Source organism: Gymnoscopelus microlampas, assembly GCF_963454915.1.
Source record: "Gymnoscopelus microlampas genome assembly, chromosome: 2".
NCBI lineage: Eukaryota > Metazoa > Chordata > Actinopteri > Myctophiformes > Myctophidae > Gymnoscopelus > Gymnoscopelus microlampas.
In genome coordinates, this window is record NC_139939.1 from 50,054,710 (window position 1) to 50,076,911 (window position 22,202).

Sequence of the window (22,202 nt, forward strand, 5' to 3'; positions counted from 1 at the left end):
GAATATGTCGAGAAATGACTAGTTTTGAGTCTCTTTGTAGACCCGCATTGCATGCTGGTAAAAAGATCAACAAAAGAAAAATGCAAGCAAAGGTTAAAACATTAAGATCAATAGTAGTAAATCCAACAGAACTAAATGTTTCAATGTTCAATGTTTCGTTCTTGAAGGTCAGAGTGGAGTGGTGGATAGGGAGGGTATAGTCCTTCATTGAGGTCATCAGGTGGGCACCGTGCTTCATCGACGTTTCATTGATGATAGCCCACAACGTCTCCAGAGGGCTCAACGGTGTGTCTGGTGTCCCAGGTACACCCCCCTCAGTTCCATACCCTCCATATCCCCCACTCGCCCCCCCTTCTCCCTGAGACAGGCTGACCGCATACCAAAAACATGATCAAGAACAAATTTAAAAGGAGGCAAGATCAAATTAAAACAATACAAGAAAATAGCAATAATAAAACAAAAATCACACAGTACAGAGTAGTACAGAGACGCCAATATACTAAAAAGTTAATTACAAGTTTTATTTTGACTATTGTCATATAGTACACACTGAGGTAAAGCTATATATACATAGCTTTATATTTACATAAAAGCAGTGGGGTATATTACTCCATGCTTGTATATTACTATCCAAACCACAGTCCAAAGTCATCACTGACATGGAACCAAATCTAAGTTATATATAATGTGCCTGTTAGTTGCGTTGGCTTTCGGCAATCCATTGATTCTAAGTTTACTTTTTTTTTTTGGGGGGGGGGGTTATATTTATCGGTATTTTTAAGCCTTTATTGACAGCAATAGTGGAGAGAAAGACAGGAAATGGGGAGAGAGAGTGGAGTAATGACACATTCATTAAATGGTCCGGCCAGCCGGGAATCAAACGGGTGACTTGCTGATTAGGGCGTTTTGTGCCCATGTTGTATGTGCCCTAAACACTTGGCTATTGAATCGCCCATCATTCACACAATGTTTTCATTGCAGATTCAAAAAGCTAATATCTACATTATCACTGCCTTCACCCATAAATAGTAACGGTAATAACTACTATCTTCCTACAGTACCACCTATTCCTTTGTAGCCAGAAGATCAGAGATCTCTGTCTACTGATAATCATAAAGTAAAAATATATATCTCGGCTTGTTAAAACATAATGGTCTGTTGCCAGAGCCGTAACTGCAGCAATGCACTGTGTTTTACCAGATCACTGCACTGCACTGCTAGTGGGGGTGCTGTCATTTCCCTTCGCACCATCCTCTAGAAGTTGGTTTGCTTCTGCAGGTCCATCAGTGTTTGGTGGGTCATTTGAAGGCTGCTCATAGTTGTTGGCATTGTCCTCCTCTTGTTGGAAATCCTCAAGTGTTTTCCTCTTAAAGCAACCCAGCTTAGGAGATGCACAAAGAAAGTTATTAAATGTTAAGTGTTTTATTTAAAACTGGAAAAACAGAATAATGTTTAAGTTGTCTAGCCCTTATAAAACATTTTGGAGGACATAGTGTGTGTGTGTGTGTGTGTGTGTGTGTGTGTGTGTGTGTGTGTGTGTGTGTGTGTGTGTGTGTGTGTGTAAAAAATGGTAAAAAATGAAGCCAGTTTTTACTGTACATCAGGTTTTAATTGAGACCCTTGGATGCTGTGTGCATTCACCTTAAACATCACCGCTGTGATGATCAGTAGAAACAAGATGCCACCTCCAGCTGTTATTCCAATGATCAGCCATTTATTTGGGGGGACAATGAGCTCAATACGAACATCAGTCTGTTGGGGGGGGGGGGGGTATATTGTCAGGAAAGTGTGAGTGTGGATTGAATATTATCCATTGCGTTTTAGCATAACTAGTTAAGCCCTATTGCAAAAAATGCAAAAATAACTGATCTACAAGCTCACAGCACGTCGCGATGCAAAGCGTCGTGAAATTGATCTGCTGCTTTAGCTTTTTTATGTTTGAAAATGTTTACCTATATGACATGCCCAAACTAAGGATGCAAGGTTCAAAGTGGTTAAATAATTTCTTCCAAACAAATCGATTAAGTGAATTACCTGTATTTGGGGAAATCTTATAGAGTCGTCATTAATCTGTAAGAAATACAAACATGGAGTGAATTAAACATAATGACAAATAAGTAGTGTGAAGTGTGGTATTGCTTGGAGCATGTTAAAAACAAAAAAAACCTACCCCGTGTTTACTGGAAGCCTGGACATAACGTTTGCTATCATAGGTCACTTCTATAAAGCTTTTAAACTGAACCTCTTCTCCATTTCCAGTAAATTGTTTGGGTAAAGGAAGACTCTGTGAAGTGAGAGCATAAGTTTTGGTTCCACACAGTAAACAATCAATCTGAACTCTTGCTTCAAATAACTTATTACAACTTGTGTACAGACCTTTGCATATTGCTCGAGGTTTTTAAATTGTACTTCCCCGTACAGTGTAAAGCGAATAACTGAATTTTTGTCCAGAGTGAAACTTTCACACGTGATGGATCTGCAGGATTTGTTTGAAGAGCAGTACTGCAACAGAGCAAAATTATTTGATTATTTTTTAATTCAGTTATTTTGTATAGGTTGTTCATGCTAGAATGTCTTAATATTAAATAAAACGTGTTTTACTTACACCAGATGTTTTTGTTATGCTGGCGATGGGCTGGTGGTCTGTGCATTGAGTTTTATTCTTAAAAAGAAACAAGACTTTTAATGAACTGTAATAAATCATAGCGGTACAAATATGCATGTGTGGCAAACTTGTTACCTCTTGCACCAAGACATGATAGTTCTTCACTTCAAAGTCATGCTCCAGTTTAGTTGGTAAATGGATGGTCACATTAACAGGGAAAGCCTTGAATCCTGAGTTCCTCACCTATGGGCAGTGTGACACATAGAACCTTTCAGTATCCACCTTTACCCTACACAGTGAAGTGTCTACAGATGGAAAATTGGACTGTATGGGTACATTTAGGTCAATGTTTTTTTTTTTATCTCAGAGTTAAATTTACACTGGAGAAATGATTGTTCTTCACGGGACTCGGACTAGTCATAACTTGAACTGGGTTTCAGTGTTATGAAAGCTGTAGCTAAAGTACAGGACATTTTTTCACCCAGTAATCTACTACTATACCTCATAGACATTCACTAGTTTCTTTGATGCACTATGCTCTGGAGTAAAGTTGAGAAAGGTGATCGTCTCCTGATCATTCCTGTGTAAAAATAGATAAATCACTGCATTACTACTGACACATTTTCAAAAGAATTCAGCAAATTAAAAGGTTATGGCTATGTAAAACCACAATATTGATACATATTTTATCATAAAAATGTACGAGACCTTTTCACTCATGTTACTTACACTCTTACAGCCAAGTCAATTTCATATTGGACAGGTATGGTTTTGGTCTTGGAGCTTTGGGTCGAGTTGTCATTATCACTACATCAAAGAGAATGAAAATGGAGTTGATAATTTATTAAAATCAATTACGATTTTGATTCAGAACTAATTTTATTAATGCAGGGGACATAATGACAGTACAGTGGTGTACAGCATATGTCTGAATTATTGGACTGTATATTATTTACACTAACAAGGCTCCTACCTTTTTCCAGTAATGGTCATTGACATTGTGTCATTCCATTCATATCCACTGATGATGCGGAAATTAGTCTTAAATGTTGCCTTGAAAGAAAAATCGGCAACGGCATTTACATTAGATTAGATTTCATGAAAGTGTGCAGAGAAACGTCAAAGTGCTGAAGTGATGTCACCAAAACTCCCTTATAAAGCCACAAGTTTCACTCTTAACATTTTAGTTATGAAGCAGCGACTCACCGCAGAGCCACTCCGATAAACAGGAAGGCTGACGCCACATGTGGTTCTGTCCATCACACCTTCAAGATGATTGCAGCTATGCAAAGTTGGCCTTGTTGACTGTAGAAACCAGTTGAAACATTTAACCCCACACAAGCAATAAGCCAATAGAATCATACTGTGTGCAGTTGAAATGCTACTGTCATGCTCAGTTGAAATTGCTGGGAAGTATTTAGACAACCAGCTAACGAGTCATATTAAAAACTACAGCATTATCTAAAATGATTTCCTCTATAGGATTTTCATGCCCAGGAGTCCCCTGCCAATGAAAATACATGCAGCGTTTCTGCCTTGAATTAAATCCTGCCAGTACATTCTCCTGTGTCTCACCTACCCCTGCTCTTTCTCCAACTCACTATTCTTGCTGTCTCAGAAAAGAAAGGAACATCTGAATGAAATATCAAGATATATCGTATATCACCTTCACAAGCTCCATCATGGAGAATGAGAGTCCTTCTTCGGGGTAGTGAAGGGTGAGGTAGGTGTTGTAGGAGTCATCTGCTTGATTGGACAGTTCCACAGTCACATTAAAGTAGTTCAGATGTACTACTACCAGTGTTGGGGTGCTAAATAAAACAAAACAAAAAAACAGGCAGAGTCAGTCCCTCTCAACAAGCTAGTAGTCCATAATCACAATTTTACCTCAACCTCTATAGAGTAGTTGTCATATACGTACCTGAAATTGAAGTCTACCTCAAGTTCTGATATACATGTGTCATTCCTACAGTTCCTTTGAAAGGGTACCTATAAGACAAACATTTTATTTCATTTTTTTTCATTATCTGATTATTTAAAATTATTATTAAACATATCGGCGTATAACTATGTATTGGAACCACTGTCTTTGCTTTGCTGCTGTACATACCGAAACATCATCCAGCTTTATGCTGTCCACATTCAGGGTGGCAGTCTGTTTATGGCTTTCAGGTTGAGAAAAATTTAACCTGATCTTGATGGGAGATAGCGTGTCTTCCACACACATCTGCAAGGAGAAAAAACCTGCTTAACATTCCCATTTCAAAAATCAGTGAAAGTTATTTAGGCAGTAATCTTAGGATGACCTTTGATGCGGAGAGCTTTTATTAATTTGCCTTTTTATATTGATTTCTGAAACGGTGGCAAATATTTAGGTCCCCCCCATGACCACTTAAATACGTCATTGACCAGCATCCCCCAGGGGTCTATTTGATCCCCTCCTTTTTCCCTCTACACCAAATAAGGAACAGGGACACTAGGGCTCAGGGTAGAACAGATGAGCAATGTGCTGACAGATTTTAGCTCAATTATCAAATCATTAGCTATTTGAGACAGTATCTTCTGGTAAAACATGTATGGGAGGAGCCTCATTGTTCAACAAAGGAACTATCCACAGTAACGAACAAAGTGAAAATGTCTTTAATGTGCCACTGCATCGTTCAGGGCCAGAGGGTTGAAACGCGTCCGTTTGTGATTTCTGCTGTGGCACATTAAAGACTTCATTTGTGAGTGCAGATGGTTCCTTTGACCTTTGTTGTTCAAGTTAAGGATCTGCACCCGGTTTGAGTTGAGCACTCCTATCCTTTAAGTTTAAGGAATCTCATGTTAACATTACATTTTCTACCTCAAACACATACTCAGATGCTGCGTAATTTATTTTAATTATTGTAATTGTTCTAAATGTCTGAATTATTAACACTACATGGATGCTTCTTTCTCCAGTAATGGTCATTGATATTGTGTCACCCCAGTCCCCCCAAGTTTTAAATGTTTCTTTCTATCATGAGCACAGTAGGGTTGAGACTGTCTGCTTAGATCCAAGAGGTTCTATGTACCATCTGACACAGTTTAGAATGTAAGGTTAGGTTACTAAGGTTGATAACATGACTTTTTCTTCCCAATCTTTCGCAAAATGCCACCCTGCTTGTTCTAACATGATTCACATTTGCCTGGCTGCTGATTTGACAAGCCTTATAAAAATCCTCATCAGTGCATACGCTGTAAAGTTATTGTATCACCATACTGGCATATAGACAGAGTGATTGAAGCAGGATTTTTCACTCTCCAACGCCACATCAAACTGAAGATTCCGGGCTGCTTTGTCTCTTTCATCGAAGAAACCTCTGGCTATGTGTCTCTCTGGATCCACAGCCAGTGTGTAGGAGATGTTCAGTCCACTTGTCACTGCCCCTAGAAAGGTACATACAGTATACAATGCCTGAATTGGATAAGAGCCCTGACTGTCTGGTAGACTGTGTCAGCAGCTAGACACATTATATTGTGCTCCACGTGGTGTTCTATGCCTGGACATCTACATTCTAATGTCCAGTTTACTCAACTGATTTTTGTCTTGTTTTTGTCATTGGTGCTTTGAGTTGCATATGCCACTTATTTCCCATGCCATTTATCAAATTATTTTAGCAGTGTTTTTATGAATTTTATGATTTGGCTTTTGTTTTATCATTATACAACTAAACTAAAAACCTAAACATCTCATTCCAACCATTGGACAGGGTTCTTACCTGTTTTACTCTGGGTTGATTCTGACATAAGAAAGCATGCTTCTAAGATACCCATAGGTAGAGTTTCTGCACGTAGTTCAGCCGCACAGGCTATATGCTCAGTGCTTATCTCCTTTCGATCAAAGTGCAGATCAGCAGAGATGCTTAAGACTGGCTTGGACCTGGAGTACATAATTGGCTGATTATTAAATGTTGTACGTTTGCTATTGGGTTGTATTAAAACACAAATCCCACAAAGATCTGATAATTATCTGCAAGATAATTGTGGTGTTTTTCTCCCTCCCATACTGACTAAAGGTTTATTAATACCTGAAGATGTTGACACTTCCACGTGATCCTACGACAATGTCAGTCAGTCCATCCTCGTAAAGGTCCATTTTCCCATCAAGTGCCAGTCCAAAGAACTGCAGTTGAGGATTAATTTTCTCTGCTGTGATTCTCTGGAAAAGAGGTCTGTGTCACTTGTCATGATGTTTTCACCGCTTCCAATATTGTTGAATTAACTTTTCACCTGCCCTGCTCCCAAGGAAGGTTATGACGTTAAACTTAAATTAAGCAACAGTGTGGAAGCAAAATTCTGTCTCATGATACATGATAGACTGACCCTGAGACCTTCTATTAACATACTTGTCTGTCTAACGTCAACGTTGCTGTTCTCTCTGAGAAAAAACAGAGTGGAAAAAACATTTTCCACTCTCAGATTTAAATGAACATTGTGGATTTTACAATGTAGTATGTTAGGCGTGACCACCTCACCTGGCTGACAGTGTTTTGTATTCCTCTGAGTTTGTCACCGAGGTAAATGTATACTGCCCCCTTGTTGTTATCTTCAAGTGGAGCACCAACAGCCACATCTCTGAGACGGTCTCCGTTCAGATCTCTGACAGAGGAAATAGTCGTTCCAAATCTGCCCCGAGACGGCACAGACACATTCAACGTATTCTCCAGTTGCAGCTGTGGAATAATTAATTACATTTATTTATTTTAACCACTTTCGATCTCATCTTTTCAAAAATGGCTGAGGACTTAAGTGGTTAATACATTCCTGAAAGATCATGCTAATAGTGCCATGCTGAATTTGTTGGTCTTAATTCTTATCAAAGCCCACCTCTTGATTCAGGGTGTACACGTAGATCTGACCTTCTCTCTTCTCCTGAGCTTGGTAAAACAGTGGTGCACCCACCAGAACAAAATCAGTGTTGCCATCCGAGTCGATATCTATTGTGCACAGCTCTGCCCCAAAGTAGGAACCAATCTGTTGGATACAGATAAGGATTTAATTATTCATATTGATACCAGAATACCAATGTATGTCTCTGGAAAAGAAAGCAAGAATAAAAAAAAACTTCCAACATGTGTACCTAAATTTTGAAATAAAAAAAGGACACATTGACTGTCTTGAAACACCTTTATGAAAGCAAATAAAAAAAGACAACTTAACTTTTACACATACATTTCTTCACGTCTTTTGTATAGGGAAACATTCCTTCAACAACATATATCCTCAAGACAGTTACCAACCTGTTCCCCACCATCTACTCTTGTTGCTACTGTCCAATTGTTGCCCGCTTTTTGGAAAAGCACAACTTGTCCTTTGTGTTTATATCTTGGTGCACCAGTGAAATACAGAGGAACGTTGTTCTTCTCGCCAACAGCAACAGAGTATCCTACATAATAACGGAATCATACAGTCATTGAAAATTGCAGAGGTGGTAACAAAAAAAACAGCAGCTTAATGAAACAAAATGCAGTATATGGTGATATATGCATTGGAGCAGTGGAGCAGATGCAAAGATTGTGTTTCCAGTCCACATATATACACAAGCTGTGAAGCACCATAACATTCTGTATAATGGTATATAGATCAAAATTTAATTAAAAATTAAAAATATATATATTCAAAATAGTTTATGCATAAAAAAACAGCAAATAGCTCAAATAGAGAAAAAGGCATATGACTGATGTTGTAATGTTTCATACCCATATAAGAGTCTTTTTCCATTTCGTCATCCAGAATTGTATTTTCCTTCAAGCCGTCAATCTCATTGATAGACCCCCGCCAGGTATTTGTCCCCACTGAACCGAGAACCAAGATATCCTGTTGATAAAAGCACACAGCGCAAGGATTGTGGTCTGTCAGTGTATTTGTTGCATCGGTGTGGTGTAAATGCAGTTGATCTTGATCAATACCGAAATTGAGCACCGTTTCTGTGGTTCTGAGCTGCTACATGTAGAATTATCTTTTGAGTCTTCCTGTGAGTCTAATCTAATGAAGCAGGGCAGGAAGGCGCCCTCTTGATGACCTTTATGACTACTCTCACCTGCAATTCTTTCCGCTAACATGTTGCTAAATTGTTCACGTTGGAACTGCCAGGCAGGAGGCCTAGAGGAAGGCCAAAGAGGAGATTTATGGTTGAAAGATGACTTGAAGTTAGTTGGTGTGAGAGAAGAGGAGGCAGAGGGCGGGGTGCGATGGAGGCAGATGATTCGCTGTGGCGACCCCTGAAGGGAACAGCCGAAAGGCAGTGGTGGACAGCAACGGAAATATTTTACTTTTACTCGAGTGCATTTGGAAGGCTGAGTACTTTTAAGCCCACTCCACATCCACACCAATGATTTGCCATGCAACTACTTGCAACCACTTGCAACCATTATCCCCATTCCCCAAGGAGTTGCGCCATTGGTGCGGTTGACCTTGAAACGGTATTGTTGCAAGGAGTTGCGACTAGTTGCATTGGTGAGGTTTGAAGAAAGAAGAAAGTTCACCTATTGTTAGTTACAGGCTACTTTGTAGCACGTAACTGTATTTGATCATAATTAGAATACTGTGCAAGACAGCGATGTCCTGGCCTAAGTGACGGACCGAGTAGCCAGACAGAGATGCAGTAAGGAAAAAATATTGAAACAGATGCAGTCAGATACAGTAACATGCACTACATCTGTGTCTTGAGATGCCAACTTAACTTGAGTGCTAGAAGTAAGAACAATACAACAAGCTAACCATTTGGCATAAGTTAGCCATATCAGATCCATTGGGTTGTAGCATAAACATATGTACAGTTAAACCAGAAGGCTCAGAAACTATGGGAGCCATATTATCAAATAATAATATTATAAAACCTGCGGTTCTGAATTGACTGGCACAGTGCATGTATAATTATACAGTATATCTTACATAATAACTGTCTTCAGTTGGTTACAGTGCATTCACTCACCTTATGGTAGATGGCACTGAATCCACTCTGTGACATCTCATCAGTCATTTCTCCAGCCAGTGCGGTGTTAGAGCCTGAATGCAATAGTATACTTGTCATTACTTCAGAAGTATTGTAGAAAGATTATTATGATTGTCAACGGCAATGGTGTTCAAAAAATAAATTAAATGACCTTCAATGTTAAAGATCTTTCTTTCAAAATTCTTCAGTAATACTCCGAGTCCATCGTAGTTCTCAATTTTAAATGTATTGTTCTTTTTGGGCTCTGAGGCAAGAGCTTCAAGTTTATTCAAGTCAACCTTTTTGACCTGTCAACAGAATGAAACTTGGATGAAGTGTAATGATTGTTATCAAGGTACACATCATCCAAAGGGAAACACTATTGAAACTGAATCCAAATGTAAAAGTACTGTATATTTAAAACCAAACCATCCAACCACTAACCAACTTACCCCGATGACAAATCGAATGATGTGTTTTTCAGCATACTTTTCGATAATCTGTCCTTTGGCTTCGTTTTTATCAGTTGGATTCCCATCCGTGATTATTACCAGAACTTTCGTTGCATCATGGGAGGCGCCTGCAGTTTGGTTTTCAAAGAGTTTTTTTCTGAAACAAATGCAAGTGCAAGTACAACATGACCTGTTCAGATTTTATGAATCAAATAAAATGGTCAAACTAGGACACATTAATCCTTCAAACCACAAGGCATTGATTGCCAGCTGCAATCTGTAAGATCAGAGGGAAAGTATAGGTGGAGGTTTTGAACAAACAAAAACGTAATAGTATTTCTTAACTCACAACACAAATATCAGAGCTTCATGTGTGTTGGTGAGAGATTTCATGTGCTCTTCTTTTTTAAGATATTTATAAGCGCTCCCATTCTGATAATCATTGAAGTCAAAAACTGTTCGAGTCTTGGTGGAGAACTGAGCTGCAGCAAACTAGAGAGAAATGAGATAGTACCATACAATTAATATTACATAGATAAACAATACAGTAGATTCAGCTCATCTACAGCTTCATGAATGTTATAGAACAATAATAACCTTGATAGATGACGCATTGTTTTCTTTAAGTGTTTTCATTATGTCCAGTATAAAATCCTTGTTCTTTTCAAATTCACTGTCGGACATGCTTCTTGATCCATCAAATAAAAAAACAAGGTCCACTGTTTTCTTTGTACATGCTAGGCAAAATATGGAAAGCAAGTTAGAAAAAACATGTTTAGCCTTAGCTATGACATAAATACATGCACAACGTTTGAACAATTCAAGTTAATATGACAAAAACAAAGGATTGGAAAATGTACTGTGCTTTCATTGTACTTTGTAGCTATGCTCGTCGTTGAAAATCATTGTTGACCCACTTTAGTTTACCTTGGAAAGCAGGTGTGATGTTCTTACGGCCCTCAAAGGGGCTGCTGAACTGGGTGCAGATACCGTTGAGGTAGGAGTTATTATAACATTCATGGGCAAGACTTGGGCTGCAGGCCTACATAAGAAGAAAGATTTTAAAGGGAAGGTAAGTGATATTCCTTGTTTTTTTGATTGATTGAAATTTTTATTAGGCAAAAGAATGTAAAACAACACAGTTACATTTATAATGCTTTTGTCTAAAAGGTCCGGCCAAAAAAGTTAAAATAAGTGTAAAATAAATCAACATTGATAGTAATCATTGCTATAGTATAGAGTGTTTGTTCAGTAACAGGGGTCCCCCTGTCTCTCCAGCTCTTTAATAAATAGAAAATGCATTTTCAGGTCGGGACACTCATTTTATCCAATCAGGAGAGAGAACTCTTATACGGGATACACGATAAACAATTAAAAGTGATGACTAAAAGAAATGAGCAGACACAATTGGAACTGGAACAATATATAATTGAAACTGATAAAAGGGTACCCTCTTCTGATTGGTTGAAAATGTGCAACCCACCTGAAAACGTATTTTCTGAAAAAGCTGGAGTATTAAAGAGCTGGAGTGGAGAGACAGGGAGACCCCTGTTGCTGAACAAACACTCCAGAGCAATGAATACTATCAGAATAGGGCTTTAACCTTTTAACAAAAAAACTTTTGTTTTGACCAAAAAAAATACTTACTTTAATGTTTTAAAGGGAGGTTTTAAGGGGAAGTGGACAAAGTACTCAACCCTTTGTAGTTGACTTAAACTACTTGCTTTTAAAAAATATTTATTTTAAGTATTCAAAAGTACATGTTTTAAAAAGAATACCTAGTATAAATTAAAAAGTACATTTTATTTTCTTTATCAATGAATTGCTGTGTTCAAATGTAGACATTTTACAAAACAATTCCGAAATTCCAGAACTTAAAAAAAACAAAAACTGTGAGCTTGTAGATCTGCTATTTTCACTATATTTGAAACAGGGCTTAAGTGGTTAATTTGTTATGTAATGTTTTCCTTCCTAGAAATGTTGCTCAGAAGTACAATATTTGTCTATGAAATGTAGTGGAGTGAAAGTCAGAAATATCGAAAAATGCAAATACTGTACTGTATGTAACAGGTTATTCATTTTCTTACTGTAAAAAAGTCATCGGCTGCTTCAGCAATGGACAATCCAAAGTGCTTGACTGAACCAGTTGTTTCTGCTGGGATGGAAATAGATAATGGCAGTAGTATGTTCAGAGTGCCATTCATTGAGAAACGTAGTACAGTAGTAGTAGTAGAAAGCATAAATGTGTTTAATTTAATTAGGTGGAAATTGTCTTGTTTAAGGGTATGCTATGAGAACCATATAGGCTTATCTACCTTCTGGACTATAGCAGTGTGTTTTTCCAGTGTGTGGAATCCAACTACAAATTCCTCCGGTTCCATTATTCTTGAGGGGTGCACTAACCATTACCCTGTAGATCAGGAAGACAGGTTTGAAATATTAGCATGATATATACTACACCATTATGATAATGTCACTCATTGGCATTTAACTCAGTTATTATTGGTCCCATTGCAGTAAATTGCCCAGATTAAAATGACAGAATTTGTGTCAGCCATGACTAAAATAACAAAAACCATTCCCTCTCTCAGTCTTTAATGATTAGGACTTTATAATGCTTGCAATGTGACGGTTAAGTTACTGGCAGGATGCATAGTGCAATCCATGTGATAAAACCACAAACCGCCAACATTTGGCTGCTTGTACTTGTAGATTGATTAACAAATCAAGTTAGAATAAGCAGACAAGCATAATGATGAGCAGAATTATTTCTATCTTGGCGCTAGCTTAAACTAGTCAGATTTGCAGAGCAGACAACATTTAGGATGTTTAGAGACTGATGAGAATCAGTGATGTAAAGTAATTAAGTACATTTACTCAAGTACTGTACACAAGTACAATTTTGAGGTTTTTTTTTTTACTTTACTAGTGTATTTCCAATTTTCAGTGCTTTTACTTCTACTCCACTACATCTCAGAGGCAAATATCGTTTTTTTTTACTCCACTACAATTATTTGAAAACTTTAGTTAGCTACTTTGTAGATTTTAATTATTATCACAAAGAGGACACATACCACTTCAGCCCTATACATTTCGGCCATTTGAAAATATCCGATCTACAAGCTCACAATGCCTCAATAAGCTTATATCTGCTATTTTCAAAAGATTATTATACATTTTATACATACAGTAATAACAACTTGTGAAACGGGACATTCTGCATGATGAGTACTCTCTACTTTTGGTACTTTAACATTTTGATTCCAATACTTAGTACTTTAGTACATTTTTTTATTCCAAACTTTTATTTGCAGCAGAGTATTTCTACATTGCATTGATAAGTAAACATGTGAGTACTTTTTCCACCACTGATGAGAATTAGACATTGGAGCGCAACGATCCTTCTGCTATTAGGGTAGGCGATATGAATAAAATAATAATACTTACAATATATACTAACTATTATTATTATTATATAATACTAACAATATAAATTATAATAATAATTCATTCAATTTATGTAGCAATGTTCTAGATACTCAATGTCGAACAAAAACAACTTTACATTAAGAAAATAACCAGCTAAAATTGTAAAAACAAAACAAACAAAATGGTTAAAATGAAAAGGTAAAGAGGGGATTTGAATTAGGTGGGAAATGCAAGTCTGAAGAGGTGGGTTTTGAGCAGTGGTGGAAAAAGTCATCATTCTTTTTTTACTTAAGTTAAAGTATCAATACTGCAATGAAATACTCTGTTGGGGCGCGCTCCCACCGCACTTTTATTTTACCTCTGGAGCAGAATCTGCCAATGCTTTGTCAATGCAAATGCGTGGATTCACGCAAGAGCAGATTTTTCCGCTTGTCGCGCAGACTTTGCGTTTATCCGCTCTACACGAAGAAGCATAAAACTGCTGGAGGCAGGAGCTGATTTTCCCCCTCTGTCCAATCGGGTGAGTCGAAGGCGGACCGTCCCAAGACTCAGGAAGCAACATGGTGCTCTCAGTGGACCAACTGGTTGTAGCTGTTGCATCTCACCCAGTACTTTATGATTTGTGCACTTGGGGTTCGTACATCTACATACACATTCAGATTTAAAATATAAAGTGCTTACCCCTTGGCCACGGAATTTACAATCATGTACGGGCCCTCAGAAGTACCCGTATCTTCCGTGTTGTTCAATAAAAAGAATTTTAATCCGATTGGTGGCCATTTCCCCATAGAGTTATAATGTACTAACAGTGCAATACACCTCTCAACCGCTAGGGTCGCGCAGTTGAAAGCATACGGAGAAAATGACCACTGATTGGATTAAAATGCTTTTTATTGATATAAATTTAATACGGAAGATACGAATACTTATGAGGGCCCGTACATGATTGTAACATCCGTGGCCATGGGGTAAGTACTTTATATTTGAAATCTGAATGTGTATGTAGATGTACGAACCCCAAGTGTGAAAGTGCAAAGACATTTTTTGTCTAGTGGCTAGTGTCTAGTGGCGGTGCGGGCTACGGGGACGGTCTTGAATGTGAGTGACAGGTGCGTCACAGCGTTTTTTTAGAATCCGCTGGCTGCAAAAAACTGTGGCCGCGCACACCCTGCGTTTAACAGCGGCCAGCCAACTTTTGGTGAGAGCGCGCCCTTACAAGTAAAAGTCAGGAATTCAAAATGTACAACCAAAAGTAGAAAGTACTCATTATGCAGAATATCCCATTTCACAAGTTTTCAAATGTATAAAAATATTTTGAATATAGCTGATATATAGGGCTGAAGTGGGCAATGTATGTTTTGTTATAATAATCAAAACCTACAAAGTAACTTCTAACTAAAGTTTTCAAATAAAAGTACAATATTTGCCTTTGAGATGTAGTGGAGTAGAAGTAAAAATATTGAAAATTGGAAATACTCCAGTAAAGTAAAAATACCTCAAAGTTGTACTTAAGTACAGTACTTGAGTAAATGTATTACTTTACACTGGTTTTGAGGGTGTTTTTTAAAGAGGTGGGGGCAGCTTTGATGTGAGCTGGGTGTGAGTTCCATAGGTAAAGGCCCTGTCACCCCAGGTTCGTCACAAAATATCAATTATCACAATAGGTTTGACCAAATATACCTTGATTTCATATTGTGACGATATTGTGGTGATTGCTATTGGTGCTTTAACAAAATATTTACACAATGACATTTCTTATACATAATTATCAGTAATTATAGCTTAAGAGAAATAATAAAAGAAAATTACACCATATAACTGTAATGCAGCCTTTAAAACCAGAAAGCAGAAAGCCATACTCATCATGCCATATCAATTTAAATTTTCAACGATAATACAGGGTTGAAAATGTCAACGACATCAACAGTTGACTTTATGTGGTATTACCAATACTTCACCAATACTTACCCTTTGTTGTTGCCAGAGTTGAACTGAAGAACTTTGTACCCAAAGAAATCGTTTCTCTCTTCAACACTAACGTTGGGGAAAGATATTGGGTTTTCCGTATCGATGTTGAAAGCCAAAGAAAGATAGATGGCTGCTAATTAACAAAATAAGAGAGAGAGAGATAGAGAGAGAGAGAGAGAGAGAGATAAATTACCTGAGATCTTTTATTAAATGTTAATTTCATCAAGTGTTATCATCCCATTCATCCTTATTGCCAACTCCTCATCTTCACGCAGTAACTTTAAACATAGATTAAGGGCCAGCCAGATGAGTCAAGCCTCTCCACTTGCTTCTACCATATTATGTAGCCCATCTTTCGCCGCAGGCTGAAAACCCACCTCTTCAGGAAACACTACCCTTCCTCTTTGCCTGGCCTACTTGTTGTTAACTAGTTGTACGAATGATTGTTTTATTGTTGTATTGTTTATTGGATCTTGTTTAGTCAATACAATTATTTGTCTTAGCTCCTGATCATTTGATTTAGCTATTTTGTCTCATCTGTTTAAGGAAATAGGTAGCTGATATATTGCACTTTTACCTTAGCGCTAGGTATACTCTCGGTTGCTTGTTTTTGCAGAAAATGCACTTAAAACCTCTGGTGATTAATAGTTTTCGTTCCCTACCTATGTTGATTGCACTTATTGTAAGTCGCTTTGGATAAAAGCGTCTGCTAAATGACTGTAATGTAATGTACTTCTGCGCACACACACACACACACACACACACACACACACACACACACACACACACACACACACACACACACACACACACACACACACACACACACACACACACACACACACACACACACACACACACACACACACACACACACACACATACTACTAAGCCAGTTACAAATCATTCACACAGACTCTGGTGTGCCTCTGAATAATCGAAACAAAAACGCAATAAGGAACAGCTAGCATTGCAAAACAATTGTTTTACACTTGCATTCTAACTGACACTACAGTATATGGTTTCCAGCAAACCACTCCTCAAACCACGTTGCTATTAAACAGACATCTTCCTTTCTTGTACATATTTTTCTCTTGTACATATTTTTCACTCTTCATACCAGTAACTTGTAAGCTGATTGTATGACATTCCGTATAGTAGTGTGTATATCTGTCTGTCTCTTATATGTCATCATTATTTGTGTGCATGGGGATCTCATCTTAAACAAGCTCAGTGCTTAATGAGTCTTCCAGTTTAGTAGACCTTGTATTGTGAATTTGTACTTCCATGTACTGATGTTCTCATGTCTCACTAAATAAAGTACATCAATCAATCAATCAAACCTCAGGTGTCTTTGTGGCTATTGATGACTCTCTTATGCGCACAACCTTGTTCAGAAAACTGAACATGAGGATACCAACTCTAAACAGCTTTTCAATAGGCTCTCTTAAACACTTTTTCACAATTTTCATAATCTTTGTTTCAAAGATGGGCCAACGTCAAAAACATATACATACACAATATAGGCCAATCCCCAGGCACACCCCTAACCCTTTTTCCGTAATACAGTGCTAAATCATATATATTTATTCATTTTAGTTGTACATTACTGTGGAGCCAAAAGTCCATTTTAAAATGTAAAATTAATCTCGGAGCTTACCCATAGCCACCATGAAGGTGAGCAAGGACGTGTGGCCCTGCCCAGCCATCACTGAGTAAAAGGAACAATGTGTGTCAGTTTATAATCCACATTCTGAAGATGCACTGGCAGTGCCGTGCTTCCTGTGTGCTTCTTATAAGAGGGTGTTTCCTCCACTTTTTGGGTTGTGGTTAGAACATGCAGTATCTGTAACATGCTACTCTCAGATCCAGAATGACAAAACATGTTCCTCTTTCTCCACTATGAGTTGAATAATTCTTAAAGCTGCACTATGGGTAACTTTCCTCTTCTACCCTAGATTTGAACCCGGTTTCCTGCGCAAGTGCTGGCATTTTTACCATTGAGCTACTAGAGCCTGTTTGCTCAGGGGATAAATTGAATCTTGACCTTCAGATCGAAATACGTGTCAGATCCTATGTCTATGTGAGACATGACCTTTGACACAATCTAAATGTCTCAATAGAAGAGCAGGGAGACAAAATACAACCGCCCCAATTTCTAAGTTATATTGTTTTAACATACTGTCCTCTACCATGCAGATTGGACAAAATTAATGTTATTCATTAAAAAAAAAAGTTACATAGTGCAGCTTTAAGTTAAAAAAAAAAACTTTAAAAAACAGTTCCAAACATTGTATTGGAATCCTGGAAAACTAATATTTTCAATGTATCTACTTTTCCTGTTTATGAGATAAAACATTTTCTCAAAATACAGTAGCTAGCTTCACAGGGCCGGCCATGCACAGACTTGGTAAGGCAGGTACCCAAATGTTTAGCCAACATTGACTTAATTATTACATTTTGATTAAGGACAAAATTTAAACAAATGTGAAATGTAATAAGCACATAAGCTGTCATAAGCTGTGACCAGCTCTTGGTTTCTGCTTAGAGATTTTGGACAGACTGACCCAGGGGTGGCATACCGAACAGGCCTACCGGGGCCCAGGGCCCATGGCAGGGCCCCAAGATCTCAGAGGGCCCTAGCCAGAGAGCCTTCGCGTGAAATGTCACAGTTCTTAACTATGGCATAAACATTCTCTTTGAAGATTGATTGAATACTTTATTAGTCAGAAATGTAAACAGCACGAGGTACAGTCAGACATTAAGGCTTAAAGGATAACACAAAAAATGTCCTGGGGAAGATGACAAAAGACAGAAACCATCATGATAACATATATGTACTTTTTTAAGTAAGTAAGTATTTTAAGTAAATGTTTATCCCTTCAGTTTATCTATCTAGGACTTTAGAAGGGCTGAGTATGCTACTCCATGCAATATGGACACTTCAACTCTGTGGGTAGATATCCGTAAAACAAGTTCCCTGTTATCCACCCCCGATCTGTATGAATGGGGCCCCTCAATCATATAACTTCATATACAATATATGATTTAGTGTTAGGCTTTACCACCAAGATTGTGCTCATACATTTTTTATCTCTATATTGTTTTGCAATTGGTTTACCCTACTTATTCTTTTACCTGGCCTCTGCTCCAAAATGTCCTATGCTGAGTGTATACATGATTCTTTACACATTTACAGACACATTGAACAGTAACACAAACAGTAGAGCTGCACAGGAGAAACCAAGTCAACCAAACTCAATCGCTTTGGTGTTTCCTGCAGGACTGTTTGCAATCGGATTTCACTTCCAGCAAACATGTTTGCAGACTTAACCCCCCCCACCCCCCCACCCCAAACAACGTAGAGGATACTTTCCCTTCCCTTTTGCCCTCAGTCAGTCATTTAGACTTGACTGACAACAGGCTTTCGGACCTTAAGAGAGAAGTCCACGATGGGGCAACCTTGCGTTATGCAGCCCAGGGAAATTATGTCCACATGGGGGGAGAAATAGTCAGATAGGTTCTCTGGAGTCACGCCTCCACTTGCCTCTATTAACAAAGTTGGGAACTCCCCCTTCAACACACTGGCTGCTGTGTGGAGCTCCTGAAAAGGGGAGAGGGGTTGAAATGAGGTGGGGACGTATAGGGAAGAAAAGAGAAAAGAATAAGAATGAGCAATGAGTAGAATTCATCAAAACAGAGTCTGGCATCCATTTTTTTACCTGAGGTTTAAAGTTATCCAGCATAACGATTTCTGCTCCTGCCTTTGCCGCCTCACTGCCTTCCTCCCAGGAGCAGCACTCCACTTCAATCTTACTGCTGAAGCCACACACTGAACGGACAGCCTTCACAGCCTAGTGGATGAACACACTCTTGTCAATTCAATCTTAATCTCAAATGTCATGCAGCCAACACACCACCCTCAGAGATAACATTCTCAGAGATAAATTGACACTCAGGATTTCCTACTGCACATATAGGTCTGCAAAAAACATCTCATTGCAACATTCAGAGGAAATGTACTTCCTTAGGAGCTGTTGTGAAATGTGTCACGCATGAATGATTTGTGATGGTGAACTTTGATAGTAAATGAAAATCCACTGTGGGTGGCCTATGTCCCATACATTTTTTATGTCAGATGGCTTGAATTACAGATGTGAATTGTTTGCAAAATAATTTTGAAAAGTCAAATATCTAGCACTTAACAACTCATTCACTGCCTGAATTATTTCTGGCCGCGTTTGCCCACTGCCAAGATTTTTCATTGAAAAAAAAAAGTACTCAGGAGCCGAGATACAGCATTTTTAAGTTTTAAGTTAACAAGGAAGTGGATGGGAGTCTAGATCTTCGAAAAATCATATCTCCTTGGTCTTTGGGTCAAATTTAGAAAAAACAAAAGTAAAAAAAAAAAAAGTTTTTAATTTTTTTAAAAGTCGTTTTAGTCGTTCTAGGCAGGCATGGCTTATGGGACAGAAGTCGTTTTAGTCGTTCTAGGCAGGGAATGAGTTAATGTGATATTAGTATGTCTCAGCCTTTTCATTGTAACCTAACCAGTGTTCCTGTTTTGGCCATGTCATTATCGGTGAAAATGTTCAAATTCTTCAAGAAATTCTAAATTCTCCAAATAATATAAAAAATAGCAGATCTACAAGTCGGCTATTTGAGCTATTTCTACATGACACCGTCACACAACAAAGTATAAAATAGGGCTTGCATTAAAACCAGTATGGTTGCAACTTGAGGCACCTTTGTGATACTTCCTGATGCCCAGACATGGTTATCTTTCAGCATCACCATTCCACTCAGATCCTGCCTGTGCATGGACGCACCACCAACCAGCATGGCGTACTTCTCTACTAGACGGAAGCCTGGGGTGGTCTTGCGTGTACCAGCCACCTCTCCATGCCATCCTGCTGCTGTGGCCGTCCTCTGGAGCTGAGAACAGCGAGTGGCTATACCTGAAGCCCGGGCCAGGCAGTTGAGGGCTGGCCTCTCACCCAGGAGGACACACCGTGCTGGGCCTCTGACTGTAGCGGTGGGTGTGATAGCATCTGGACCTGGTGGTAGTAAACTTAAAGCTTAACGTGTGTACAATATAAAACTATATATTTTCAATTGAAAATCTGTTATGTTCGGCAAGCAACAAAGTATGAAGCTTCATTCAAGAGATTGTCATGGCCAAACTGTATGTTTCATCTTGTGAGATACACATATTATTATCAGTTTGACTGATGATATAAATCAAATAGAAAAGGGGAAGGCAGGTGACTGTCAGCTGAGGGTAACATTAATTGTGTTTTATTTAGATGTAGGCCTACAGTGTGCCAGCATGCACAGCTCCTGTACAGTTGTGCTGCCTGGAACACAGTTATCCCTAAATTAAACAAGCACTTGGAATTGTAGGAGTTGAGGCATTACATTTAGTTTGACTCAGTTCCTAAATATTGTGAAAATAGACGATCTACAAGCTCACAACACCTTGCATTGCGAGGCATTTGTGCTTCTTTCTTACCAGTTTTTATTGCATAAAAGTGTTGATGCAGTAATGGTCTTTTTCTTTTCTTTCTTTCTTTTTTTCTTAAAACAAATTATAATTAAATTGTCACTTTTCTGTCATCTGGGGACACCCCCGAAATCATGTAGGGGCCGACCCACAGGTTGAGAACCACTGCTGTATACAGTATAACCTTTCAATGCCCACCTAACTCAGAGCCGTCTTGGTACAGCCATTCCACCACGCAGCCGACCTCAGTAAAGACTGCCGTGAAGAAGGGACTTCCTGCCAGCACGCTGCGTGGGGATTTACAGAACAACGTAGCCTCAACTTCTTGGGACCCCACACAGACACCTGCGGGGTCAAAGTTTGGCGTATCCTCCATCAGCCACTCCCGTGCCAGTCGGCTCAGAGTCAGGGGTGGGATTGAGTGCATTGCTTCGTGTCTGGGCTGAGCCATCTTGAATTGTGTGATAGGAAGAGGTGATGTTATTTTCTGAAGAAGAAAAACATGTGTAATACATCTCAGATATCTCAGATCAGGTGATGCTTTCAAAACCTTTCAAATTAAATCTTAAATTGGCATTTTGTTGTATGTTGCAGAATTATGCTATTTAATATTCTTATTTTAAACTTGCATTAGCAATAACAAATGGATGAGCCTGGTAGGCTATATTATCAGCAAAAAAAAAAGGCTACCAGGAAGACTGCTTGTTCAGGAATTAAGCACCACACACATAAGCAAGACAAGTAGACAACAACAACAACAACAACAACAACAACAACAACATGGAACGGCAGAAAATAAATAACTTTTTAAATGCTACAGTTCTCTGGGGTGCAAGTAGTAGAGGCAATATTGCTGCTGCCACCAAAGCAAAACCCCATTGCCCAATATTTATTTGTATATAATTTGTGTCTAAATGCTTTTGCAATAGCCCTACTGTACTGCAATTGTGTCTATGAAGTTTGCCCATGTCTGAATACATATTTCAGTAGGCTATATTCTCTCTATACGCCACATATAATAAGCTATTTCCCCATGTATAAAAACGTATTCAAAAAGTACAAAACATATAGGCCTACTGGTTGATTGACCCAACACTGCACTGTGTGTTGAAGTTCTGTTACTGAAATTGCCACACACACATTGTTTTTTTAAACACATATTCAGAAGCTAATCCAAAATCCAAAAGCTATCTACTATATAAGCCTACTCACTTTTCGTAGTACCACCAAAATAAAGTTAAGCAAAACAAAATAAACGTATCTGTTGTTGTGAATGAGGTGAAGCCT

At 38.5% G+C, this 22,202-nt stretch overlaps 2 protein-coding genes across 4 annotated transcripts; both read right to left on the reverse strand.

Annotated features, from left to right (window-relative positions):
• Nucleotides 1–752: 752 nt before the first annotated feature.
• Nucleotides 753–17,171, reverse strand: LOC311037376 (integrin alpha-X). Of its 3 annotated transcripts, none has more exons than XM_084046513.1 (31): nucleotides 17,073–17,171; nucleotides 15,413–15,545; nucleotides 12,331–12,425; nucleotides 12,103–12,167; nucleotides 10,943–11,057; nucleotides 10,613–10,752; nucleotides 10,365–10,507; nucleotides 10,016–10,172; nucleotides 9,736–9,871; nucleotides 9,564–9,637; nucleotides 8,329–8,446; nucleotides 7,870–8,015; nucleotides 7,457–7,603; nucleotides 7,105–7,302; nucleotides 6,658–6,788; nucleotides 6,349–6,509; nucleotides 5,850–6,016; nucleotides 4,716–4,832; nucleotides 4,527–4,594; nucleotides 4,272–4,416; nucleotides 3,812–3,910; nucleotides 3,579–3,658; nucleotides 3,335–3,412; nucleotides 3,107–3,185; nucleotides 2,741–2,848; nucleotides 2,606–2,662; nucleotides 2,377–2,502; nucleotides 2,171–2,284; nucleotides 2,035–2,070; nucleotides 1,642–1,752; nucleotides 753–1,381 (listed from the first exon to the last, which is right to left on the reverse strand). In XM_084046513.1, the coding sequence occupies exons 1-31, from the start codon at nucleotides 17,119–17,121 to the stop codon at nucleotides 1,202–1,204; spliced, it is 3,573 nt and encodes a 1,190-aa protein (XP_083902639.1). In that variant the 5' UTR covers nucleotides 17,122–17,171; the 3' UTR covers nucleotides 753–1,201. The 3 variants fall into 3 exon arrangements, with proteins under 3 accessions (XP_083902639.1, XP_083902637.1, XP_083902638.1); XM_084046511.1 differs by having other exon boundaries at nucleotides 12,103–12,170; XM_084046512.1 differs by having other exon boundaries at nucleotides 12,103–12,170; nucleotides 15,413–15,542; nucleotides 17,073–17,163.
• Nucleotides 17,172–18,815: 1,644 nt separating this feature from the next.
• Nucleotides 18,816–21,366, reverse strand: LOC311055599 (nicotinate-nucleotide pyrophosphorylase [carboxylating]-like; the record flags this gene model as incomplete). Its single annotated transcript, XM_084071852.1, has 4 exons — nucleotides 18,816–19,016; nucleotides 19,135–19,266; nucleotides 20,159–20,469; nucleotides 21,114–21,366. The coding sequence occupies 4 exons, from the start codon at nucleotides 21,364–21,366 to the stop codon at nucleotides 18,816–18,818; spliced, it is 897 nt and encodes a 298-aa protein (XP_083927978.1).
• Nucleotides 21,367–22,202: the final 836 nt, after the last annotated feature.

Excerpts from the sequence above, each read along its gene's own strand:
- LOC311037376 (XM_084046511.1), bottom strand. The coding sequence starts at position 17,121 with ATGGCTGGGCAGGGCCACACGTCCTTGCTCACCTTCATGGTGGCTATG. Across the intron at positions 9,638-9,735 it reads AAAGATCTTTAACATTGAAG|GCTCTAACACCGCACTGGCT; the intron begins GTCATTTAATTT and ends TATTGCATTCAG. Across the intron at positions 6,510-6,657 it reads GGAAGTGTCAACATCTTCAG|GTCCAAGCCAGTCTTAAGCA; the intron begins GTATTAATAAAC and ends TATGTACTCCAG.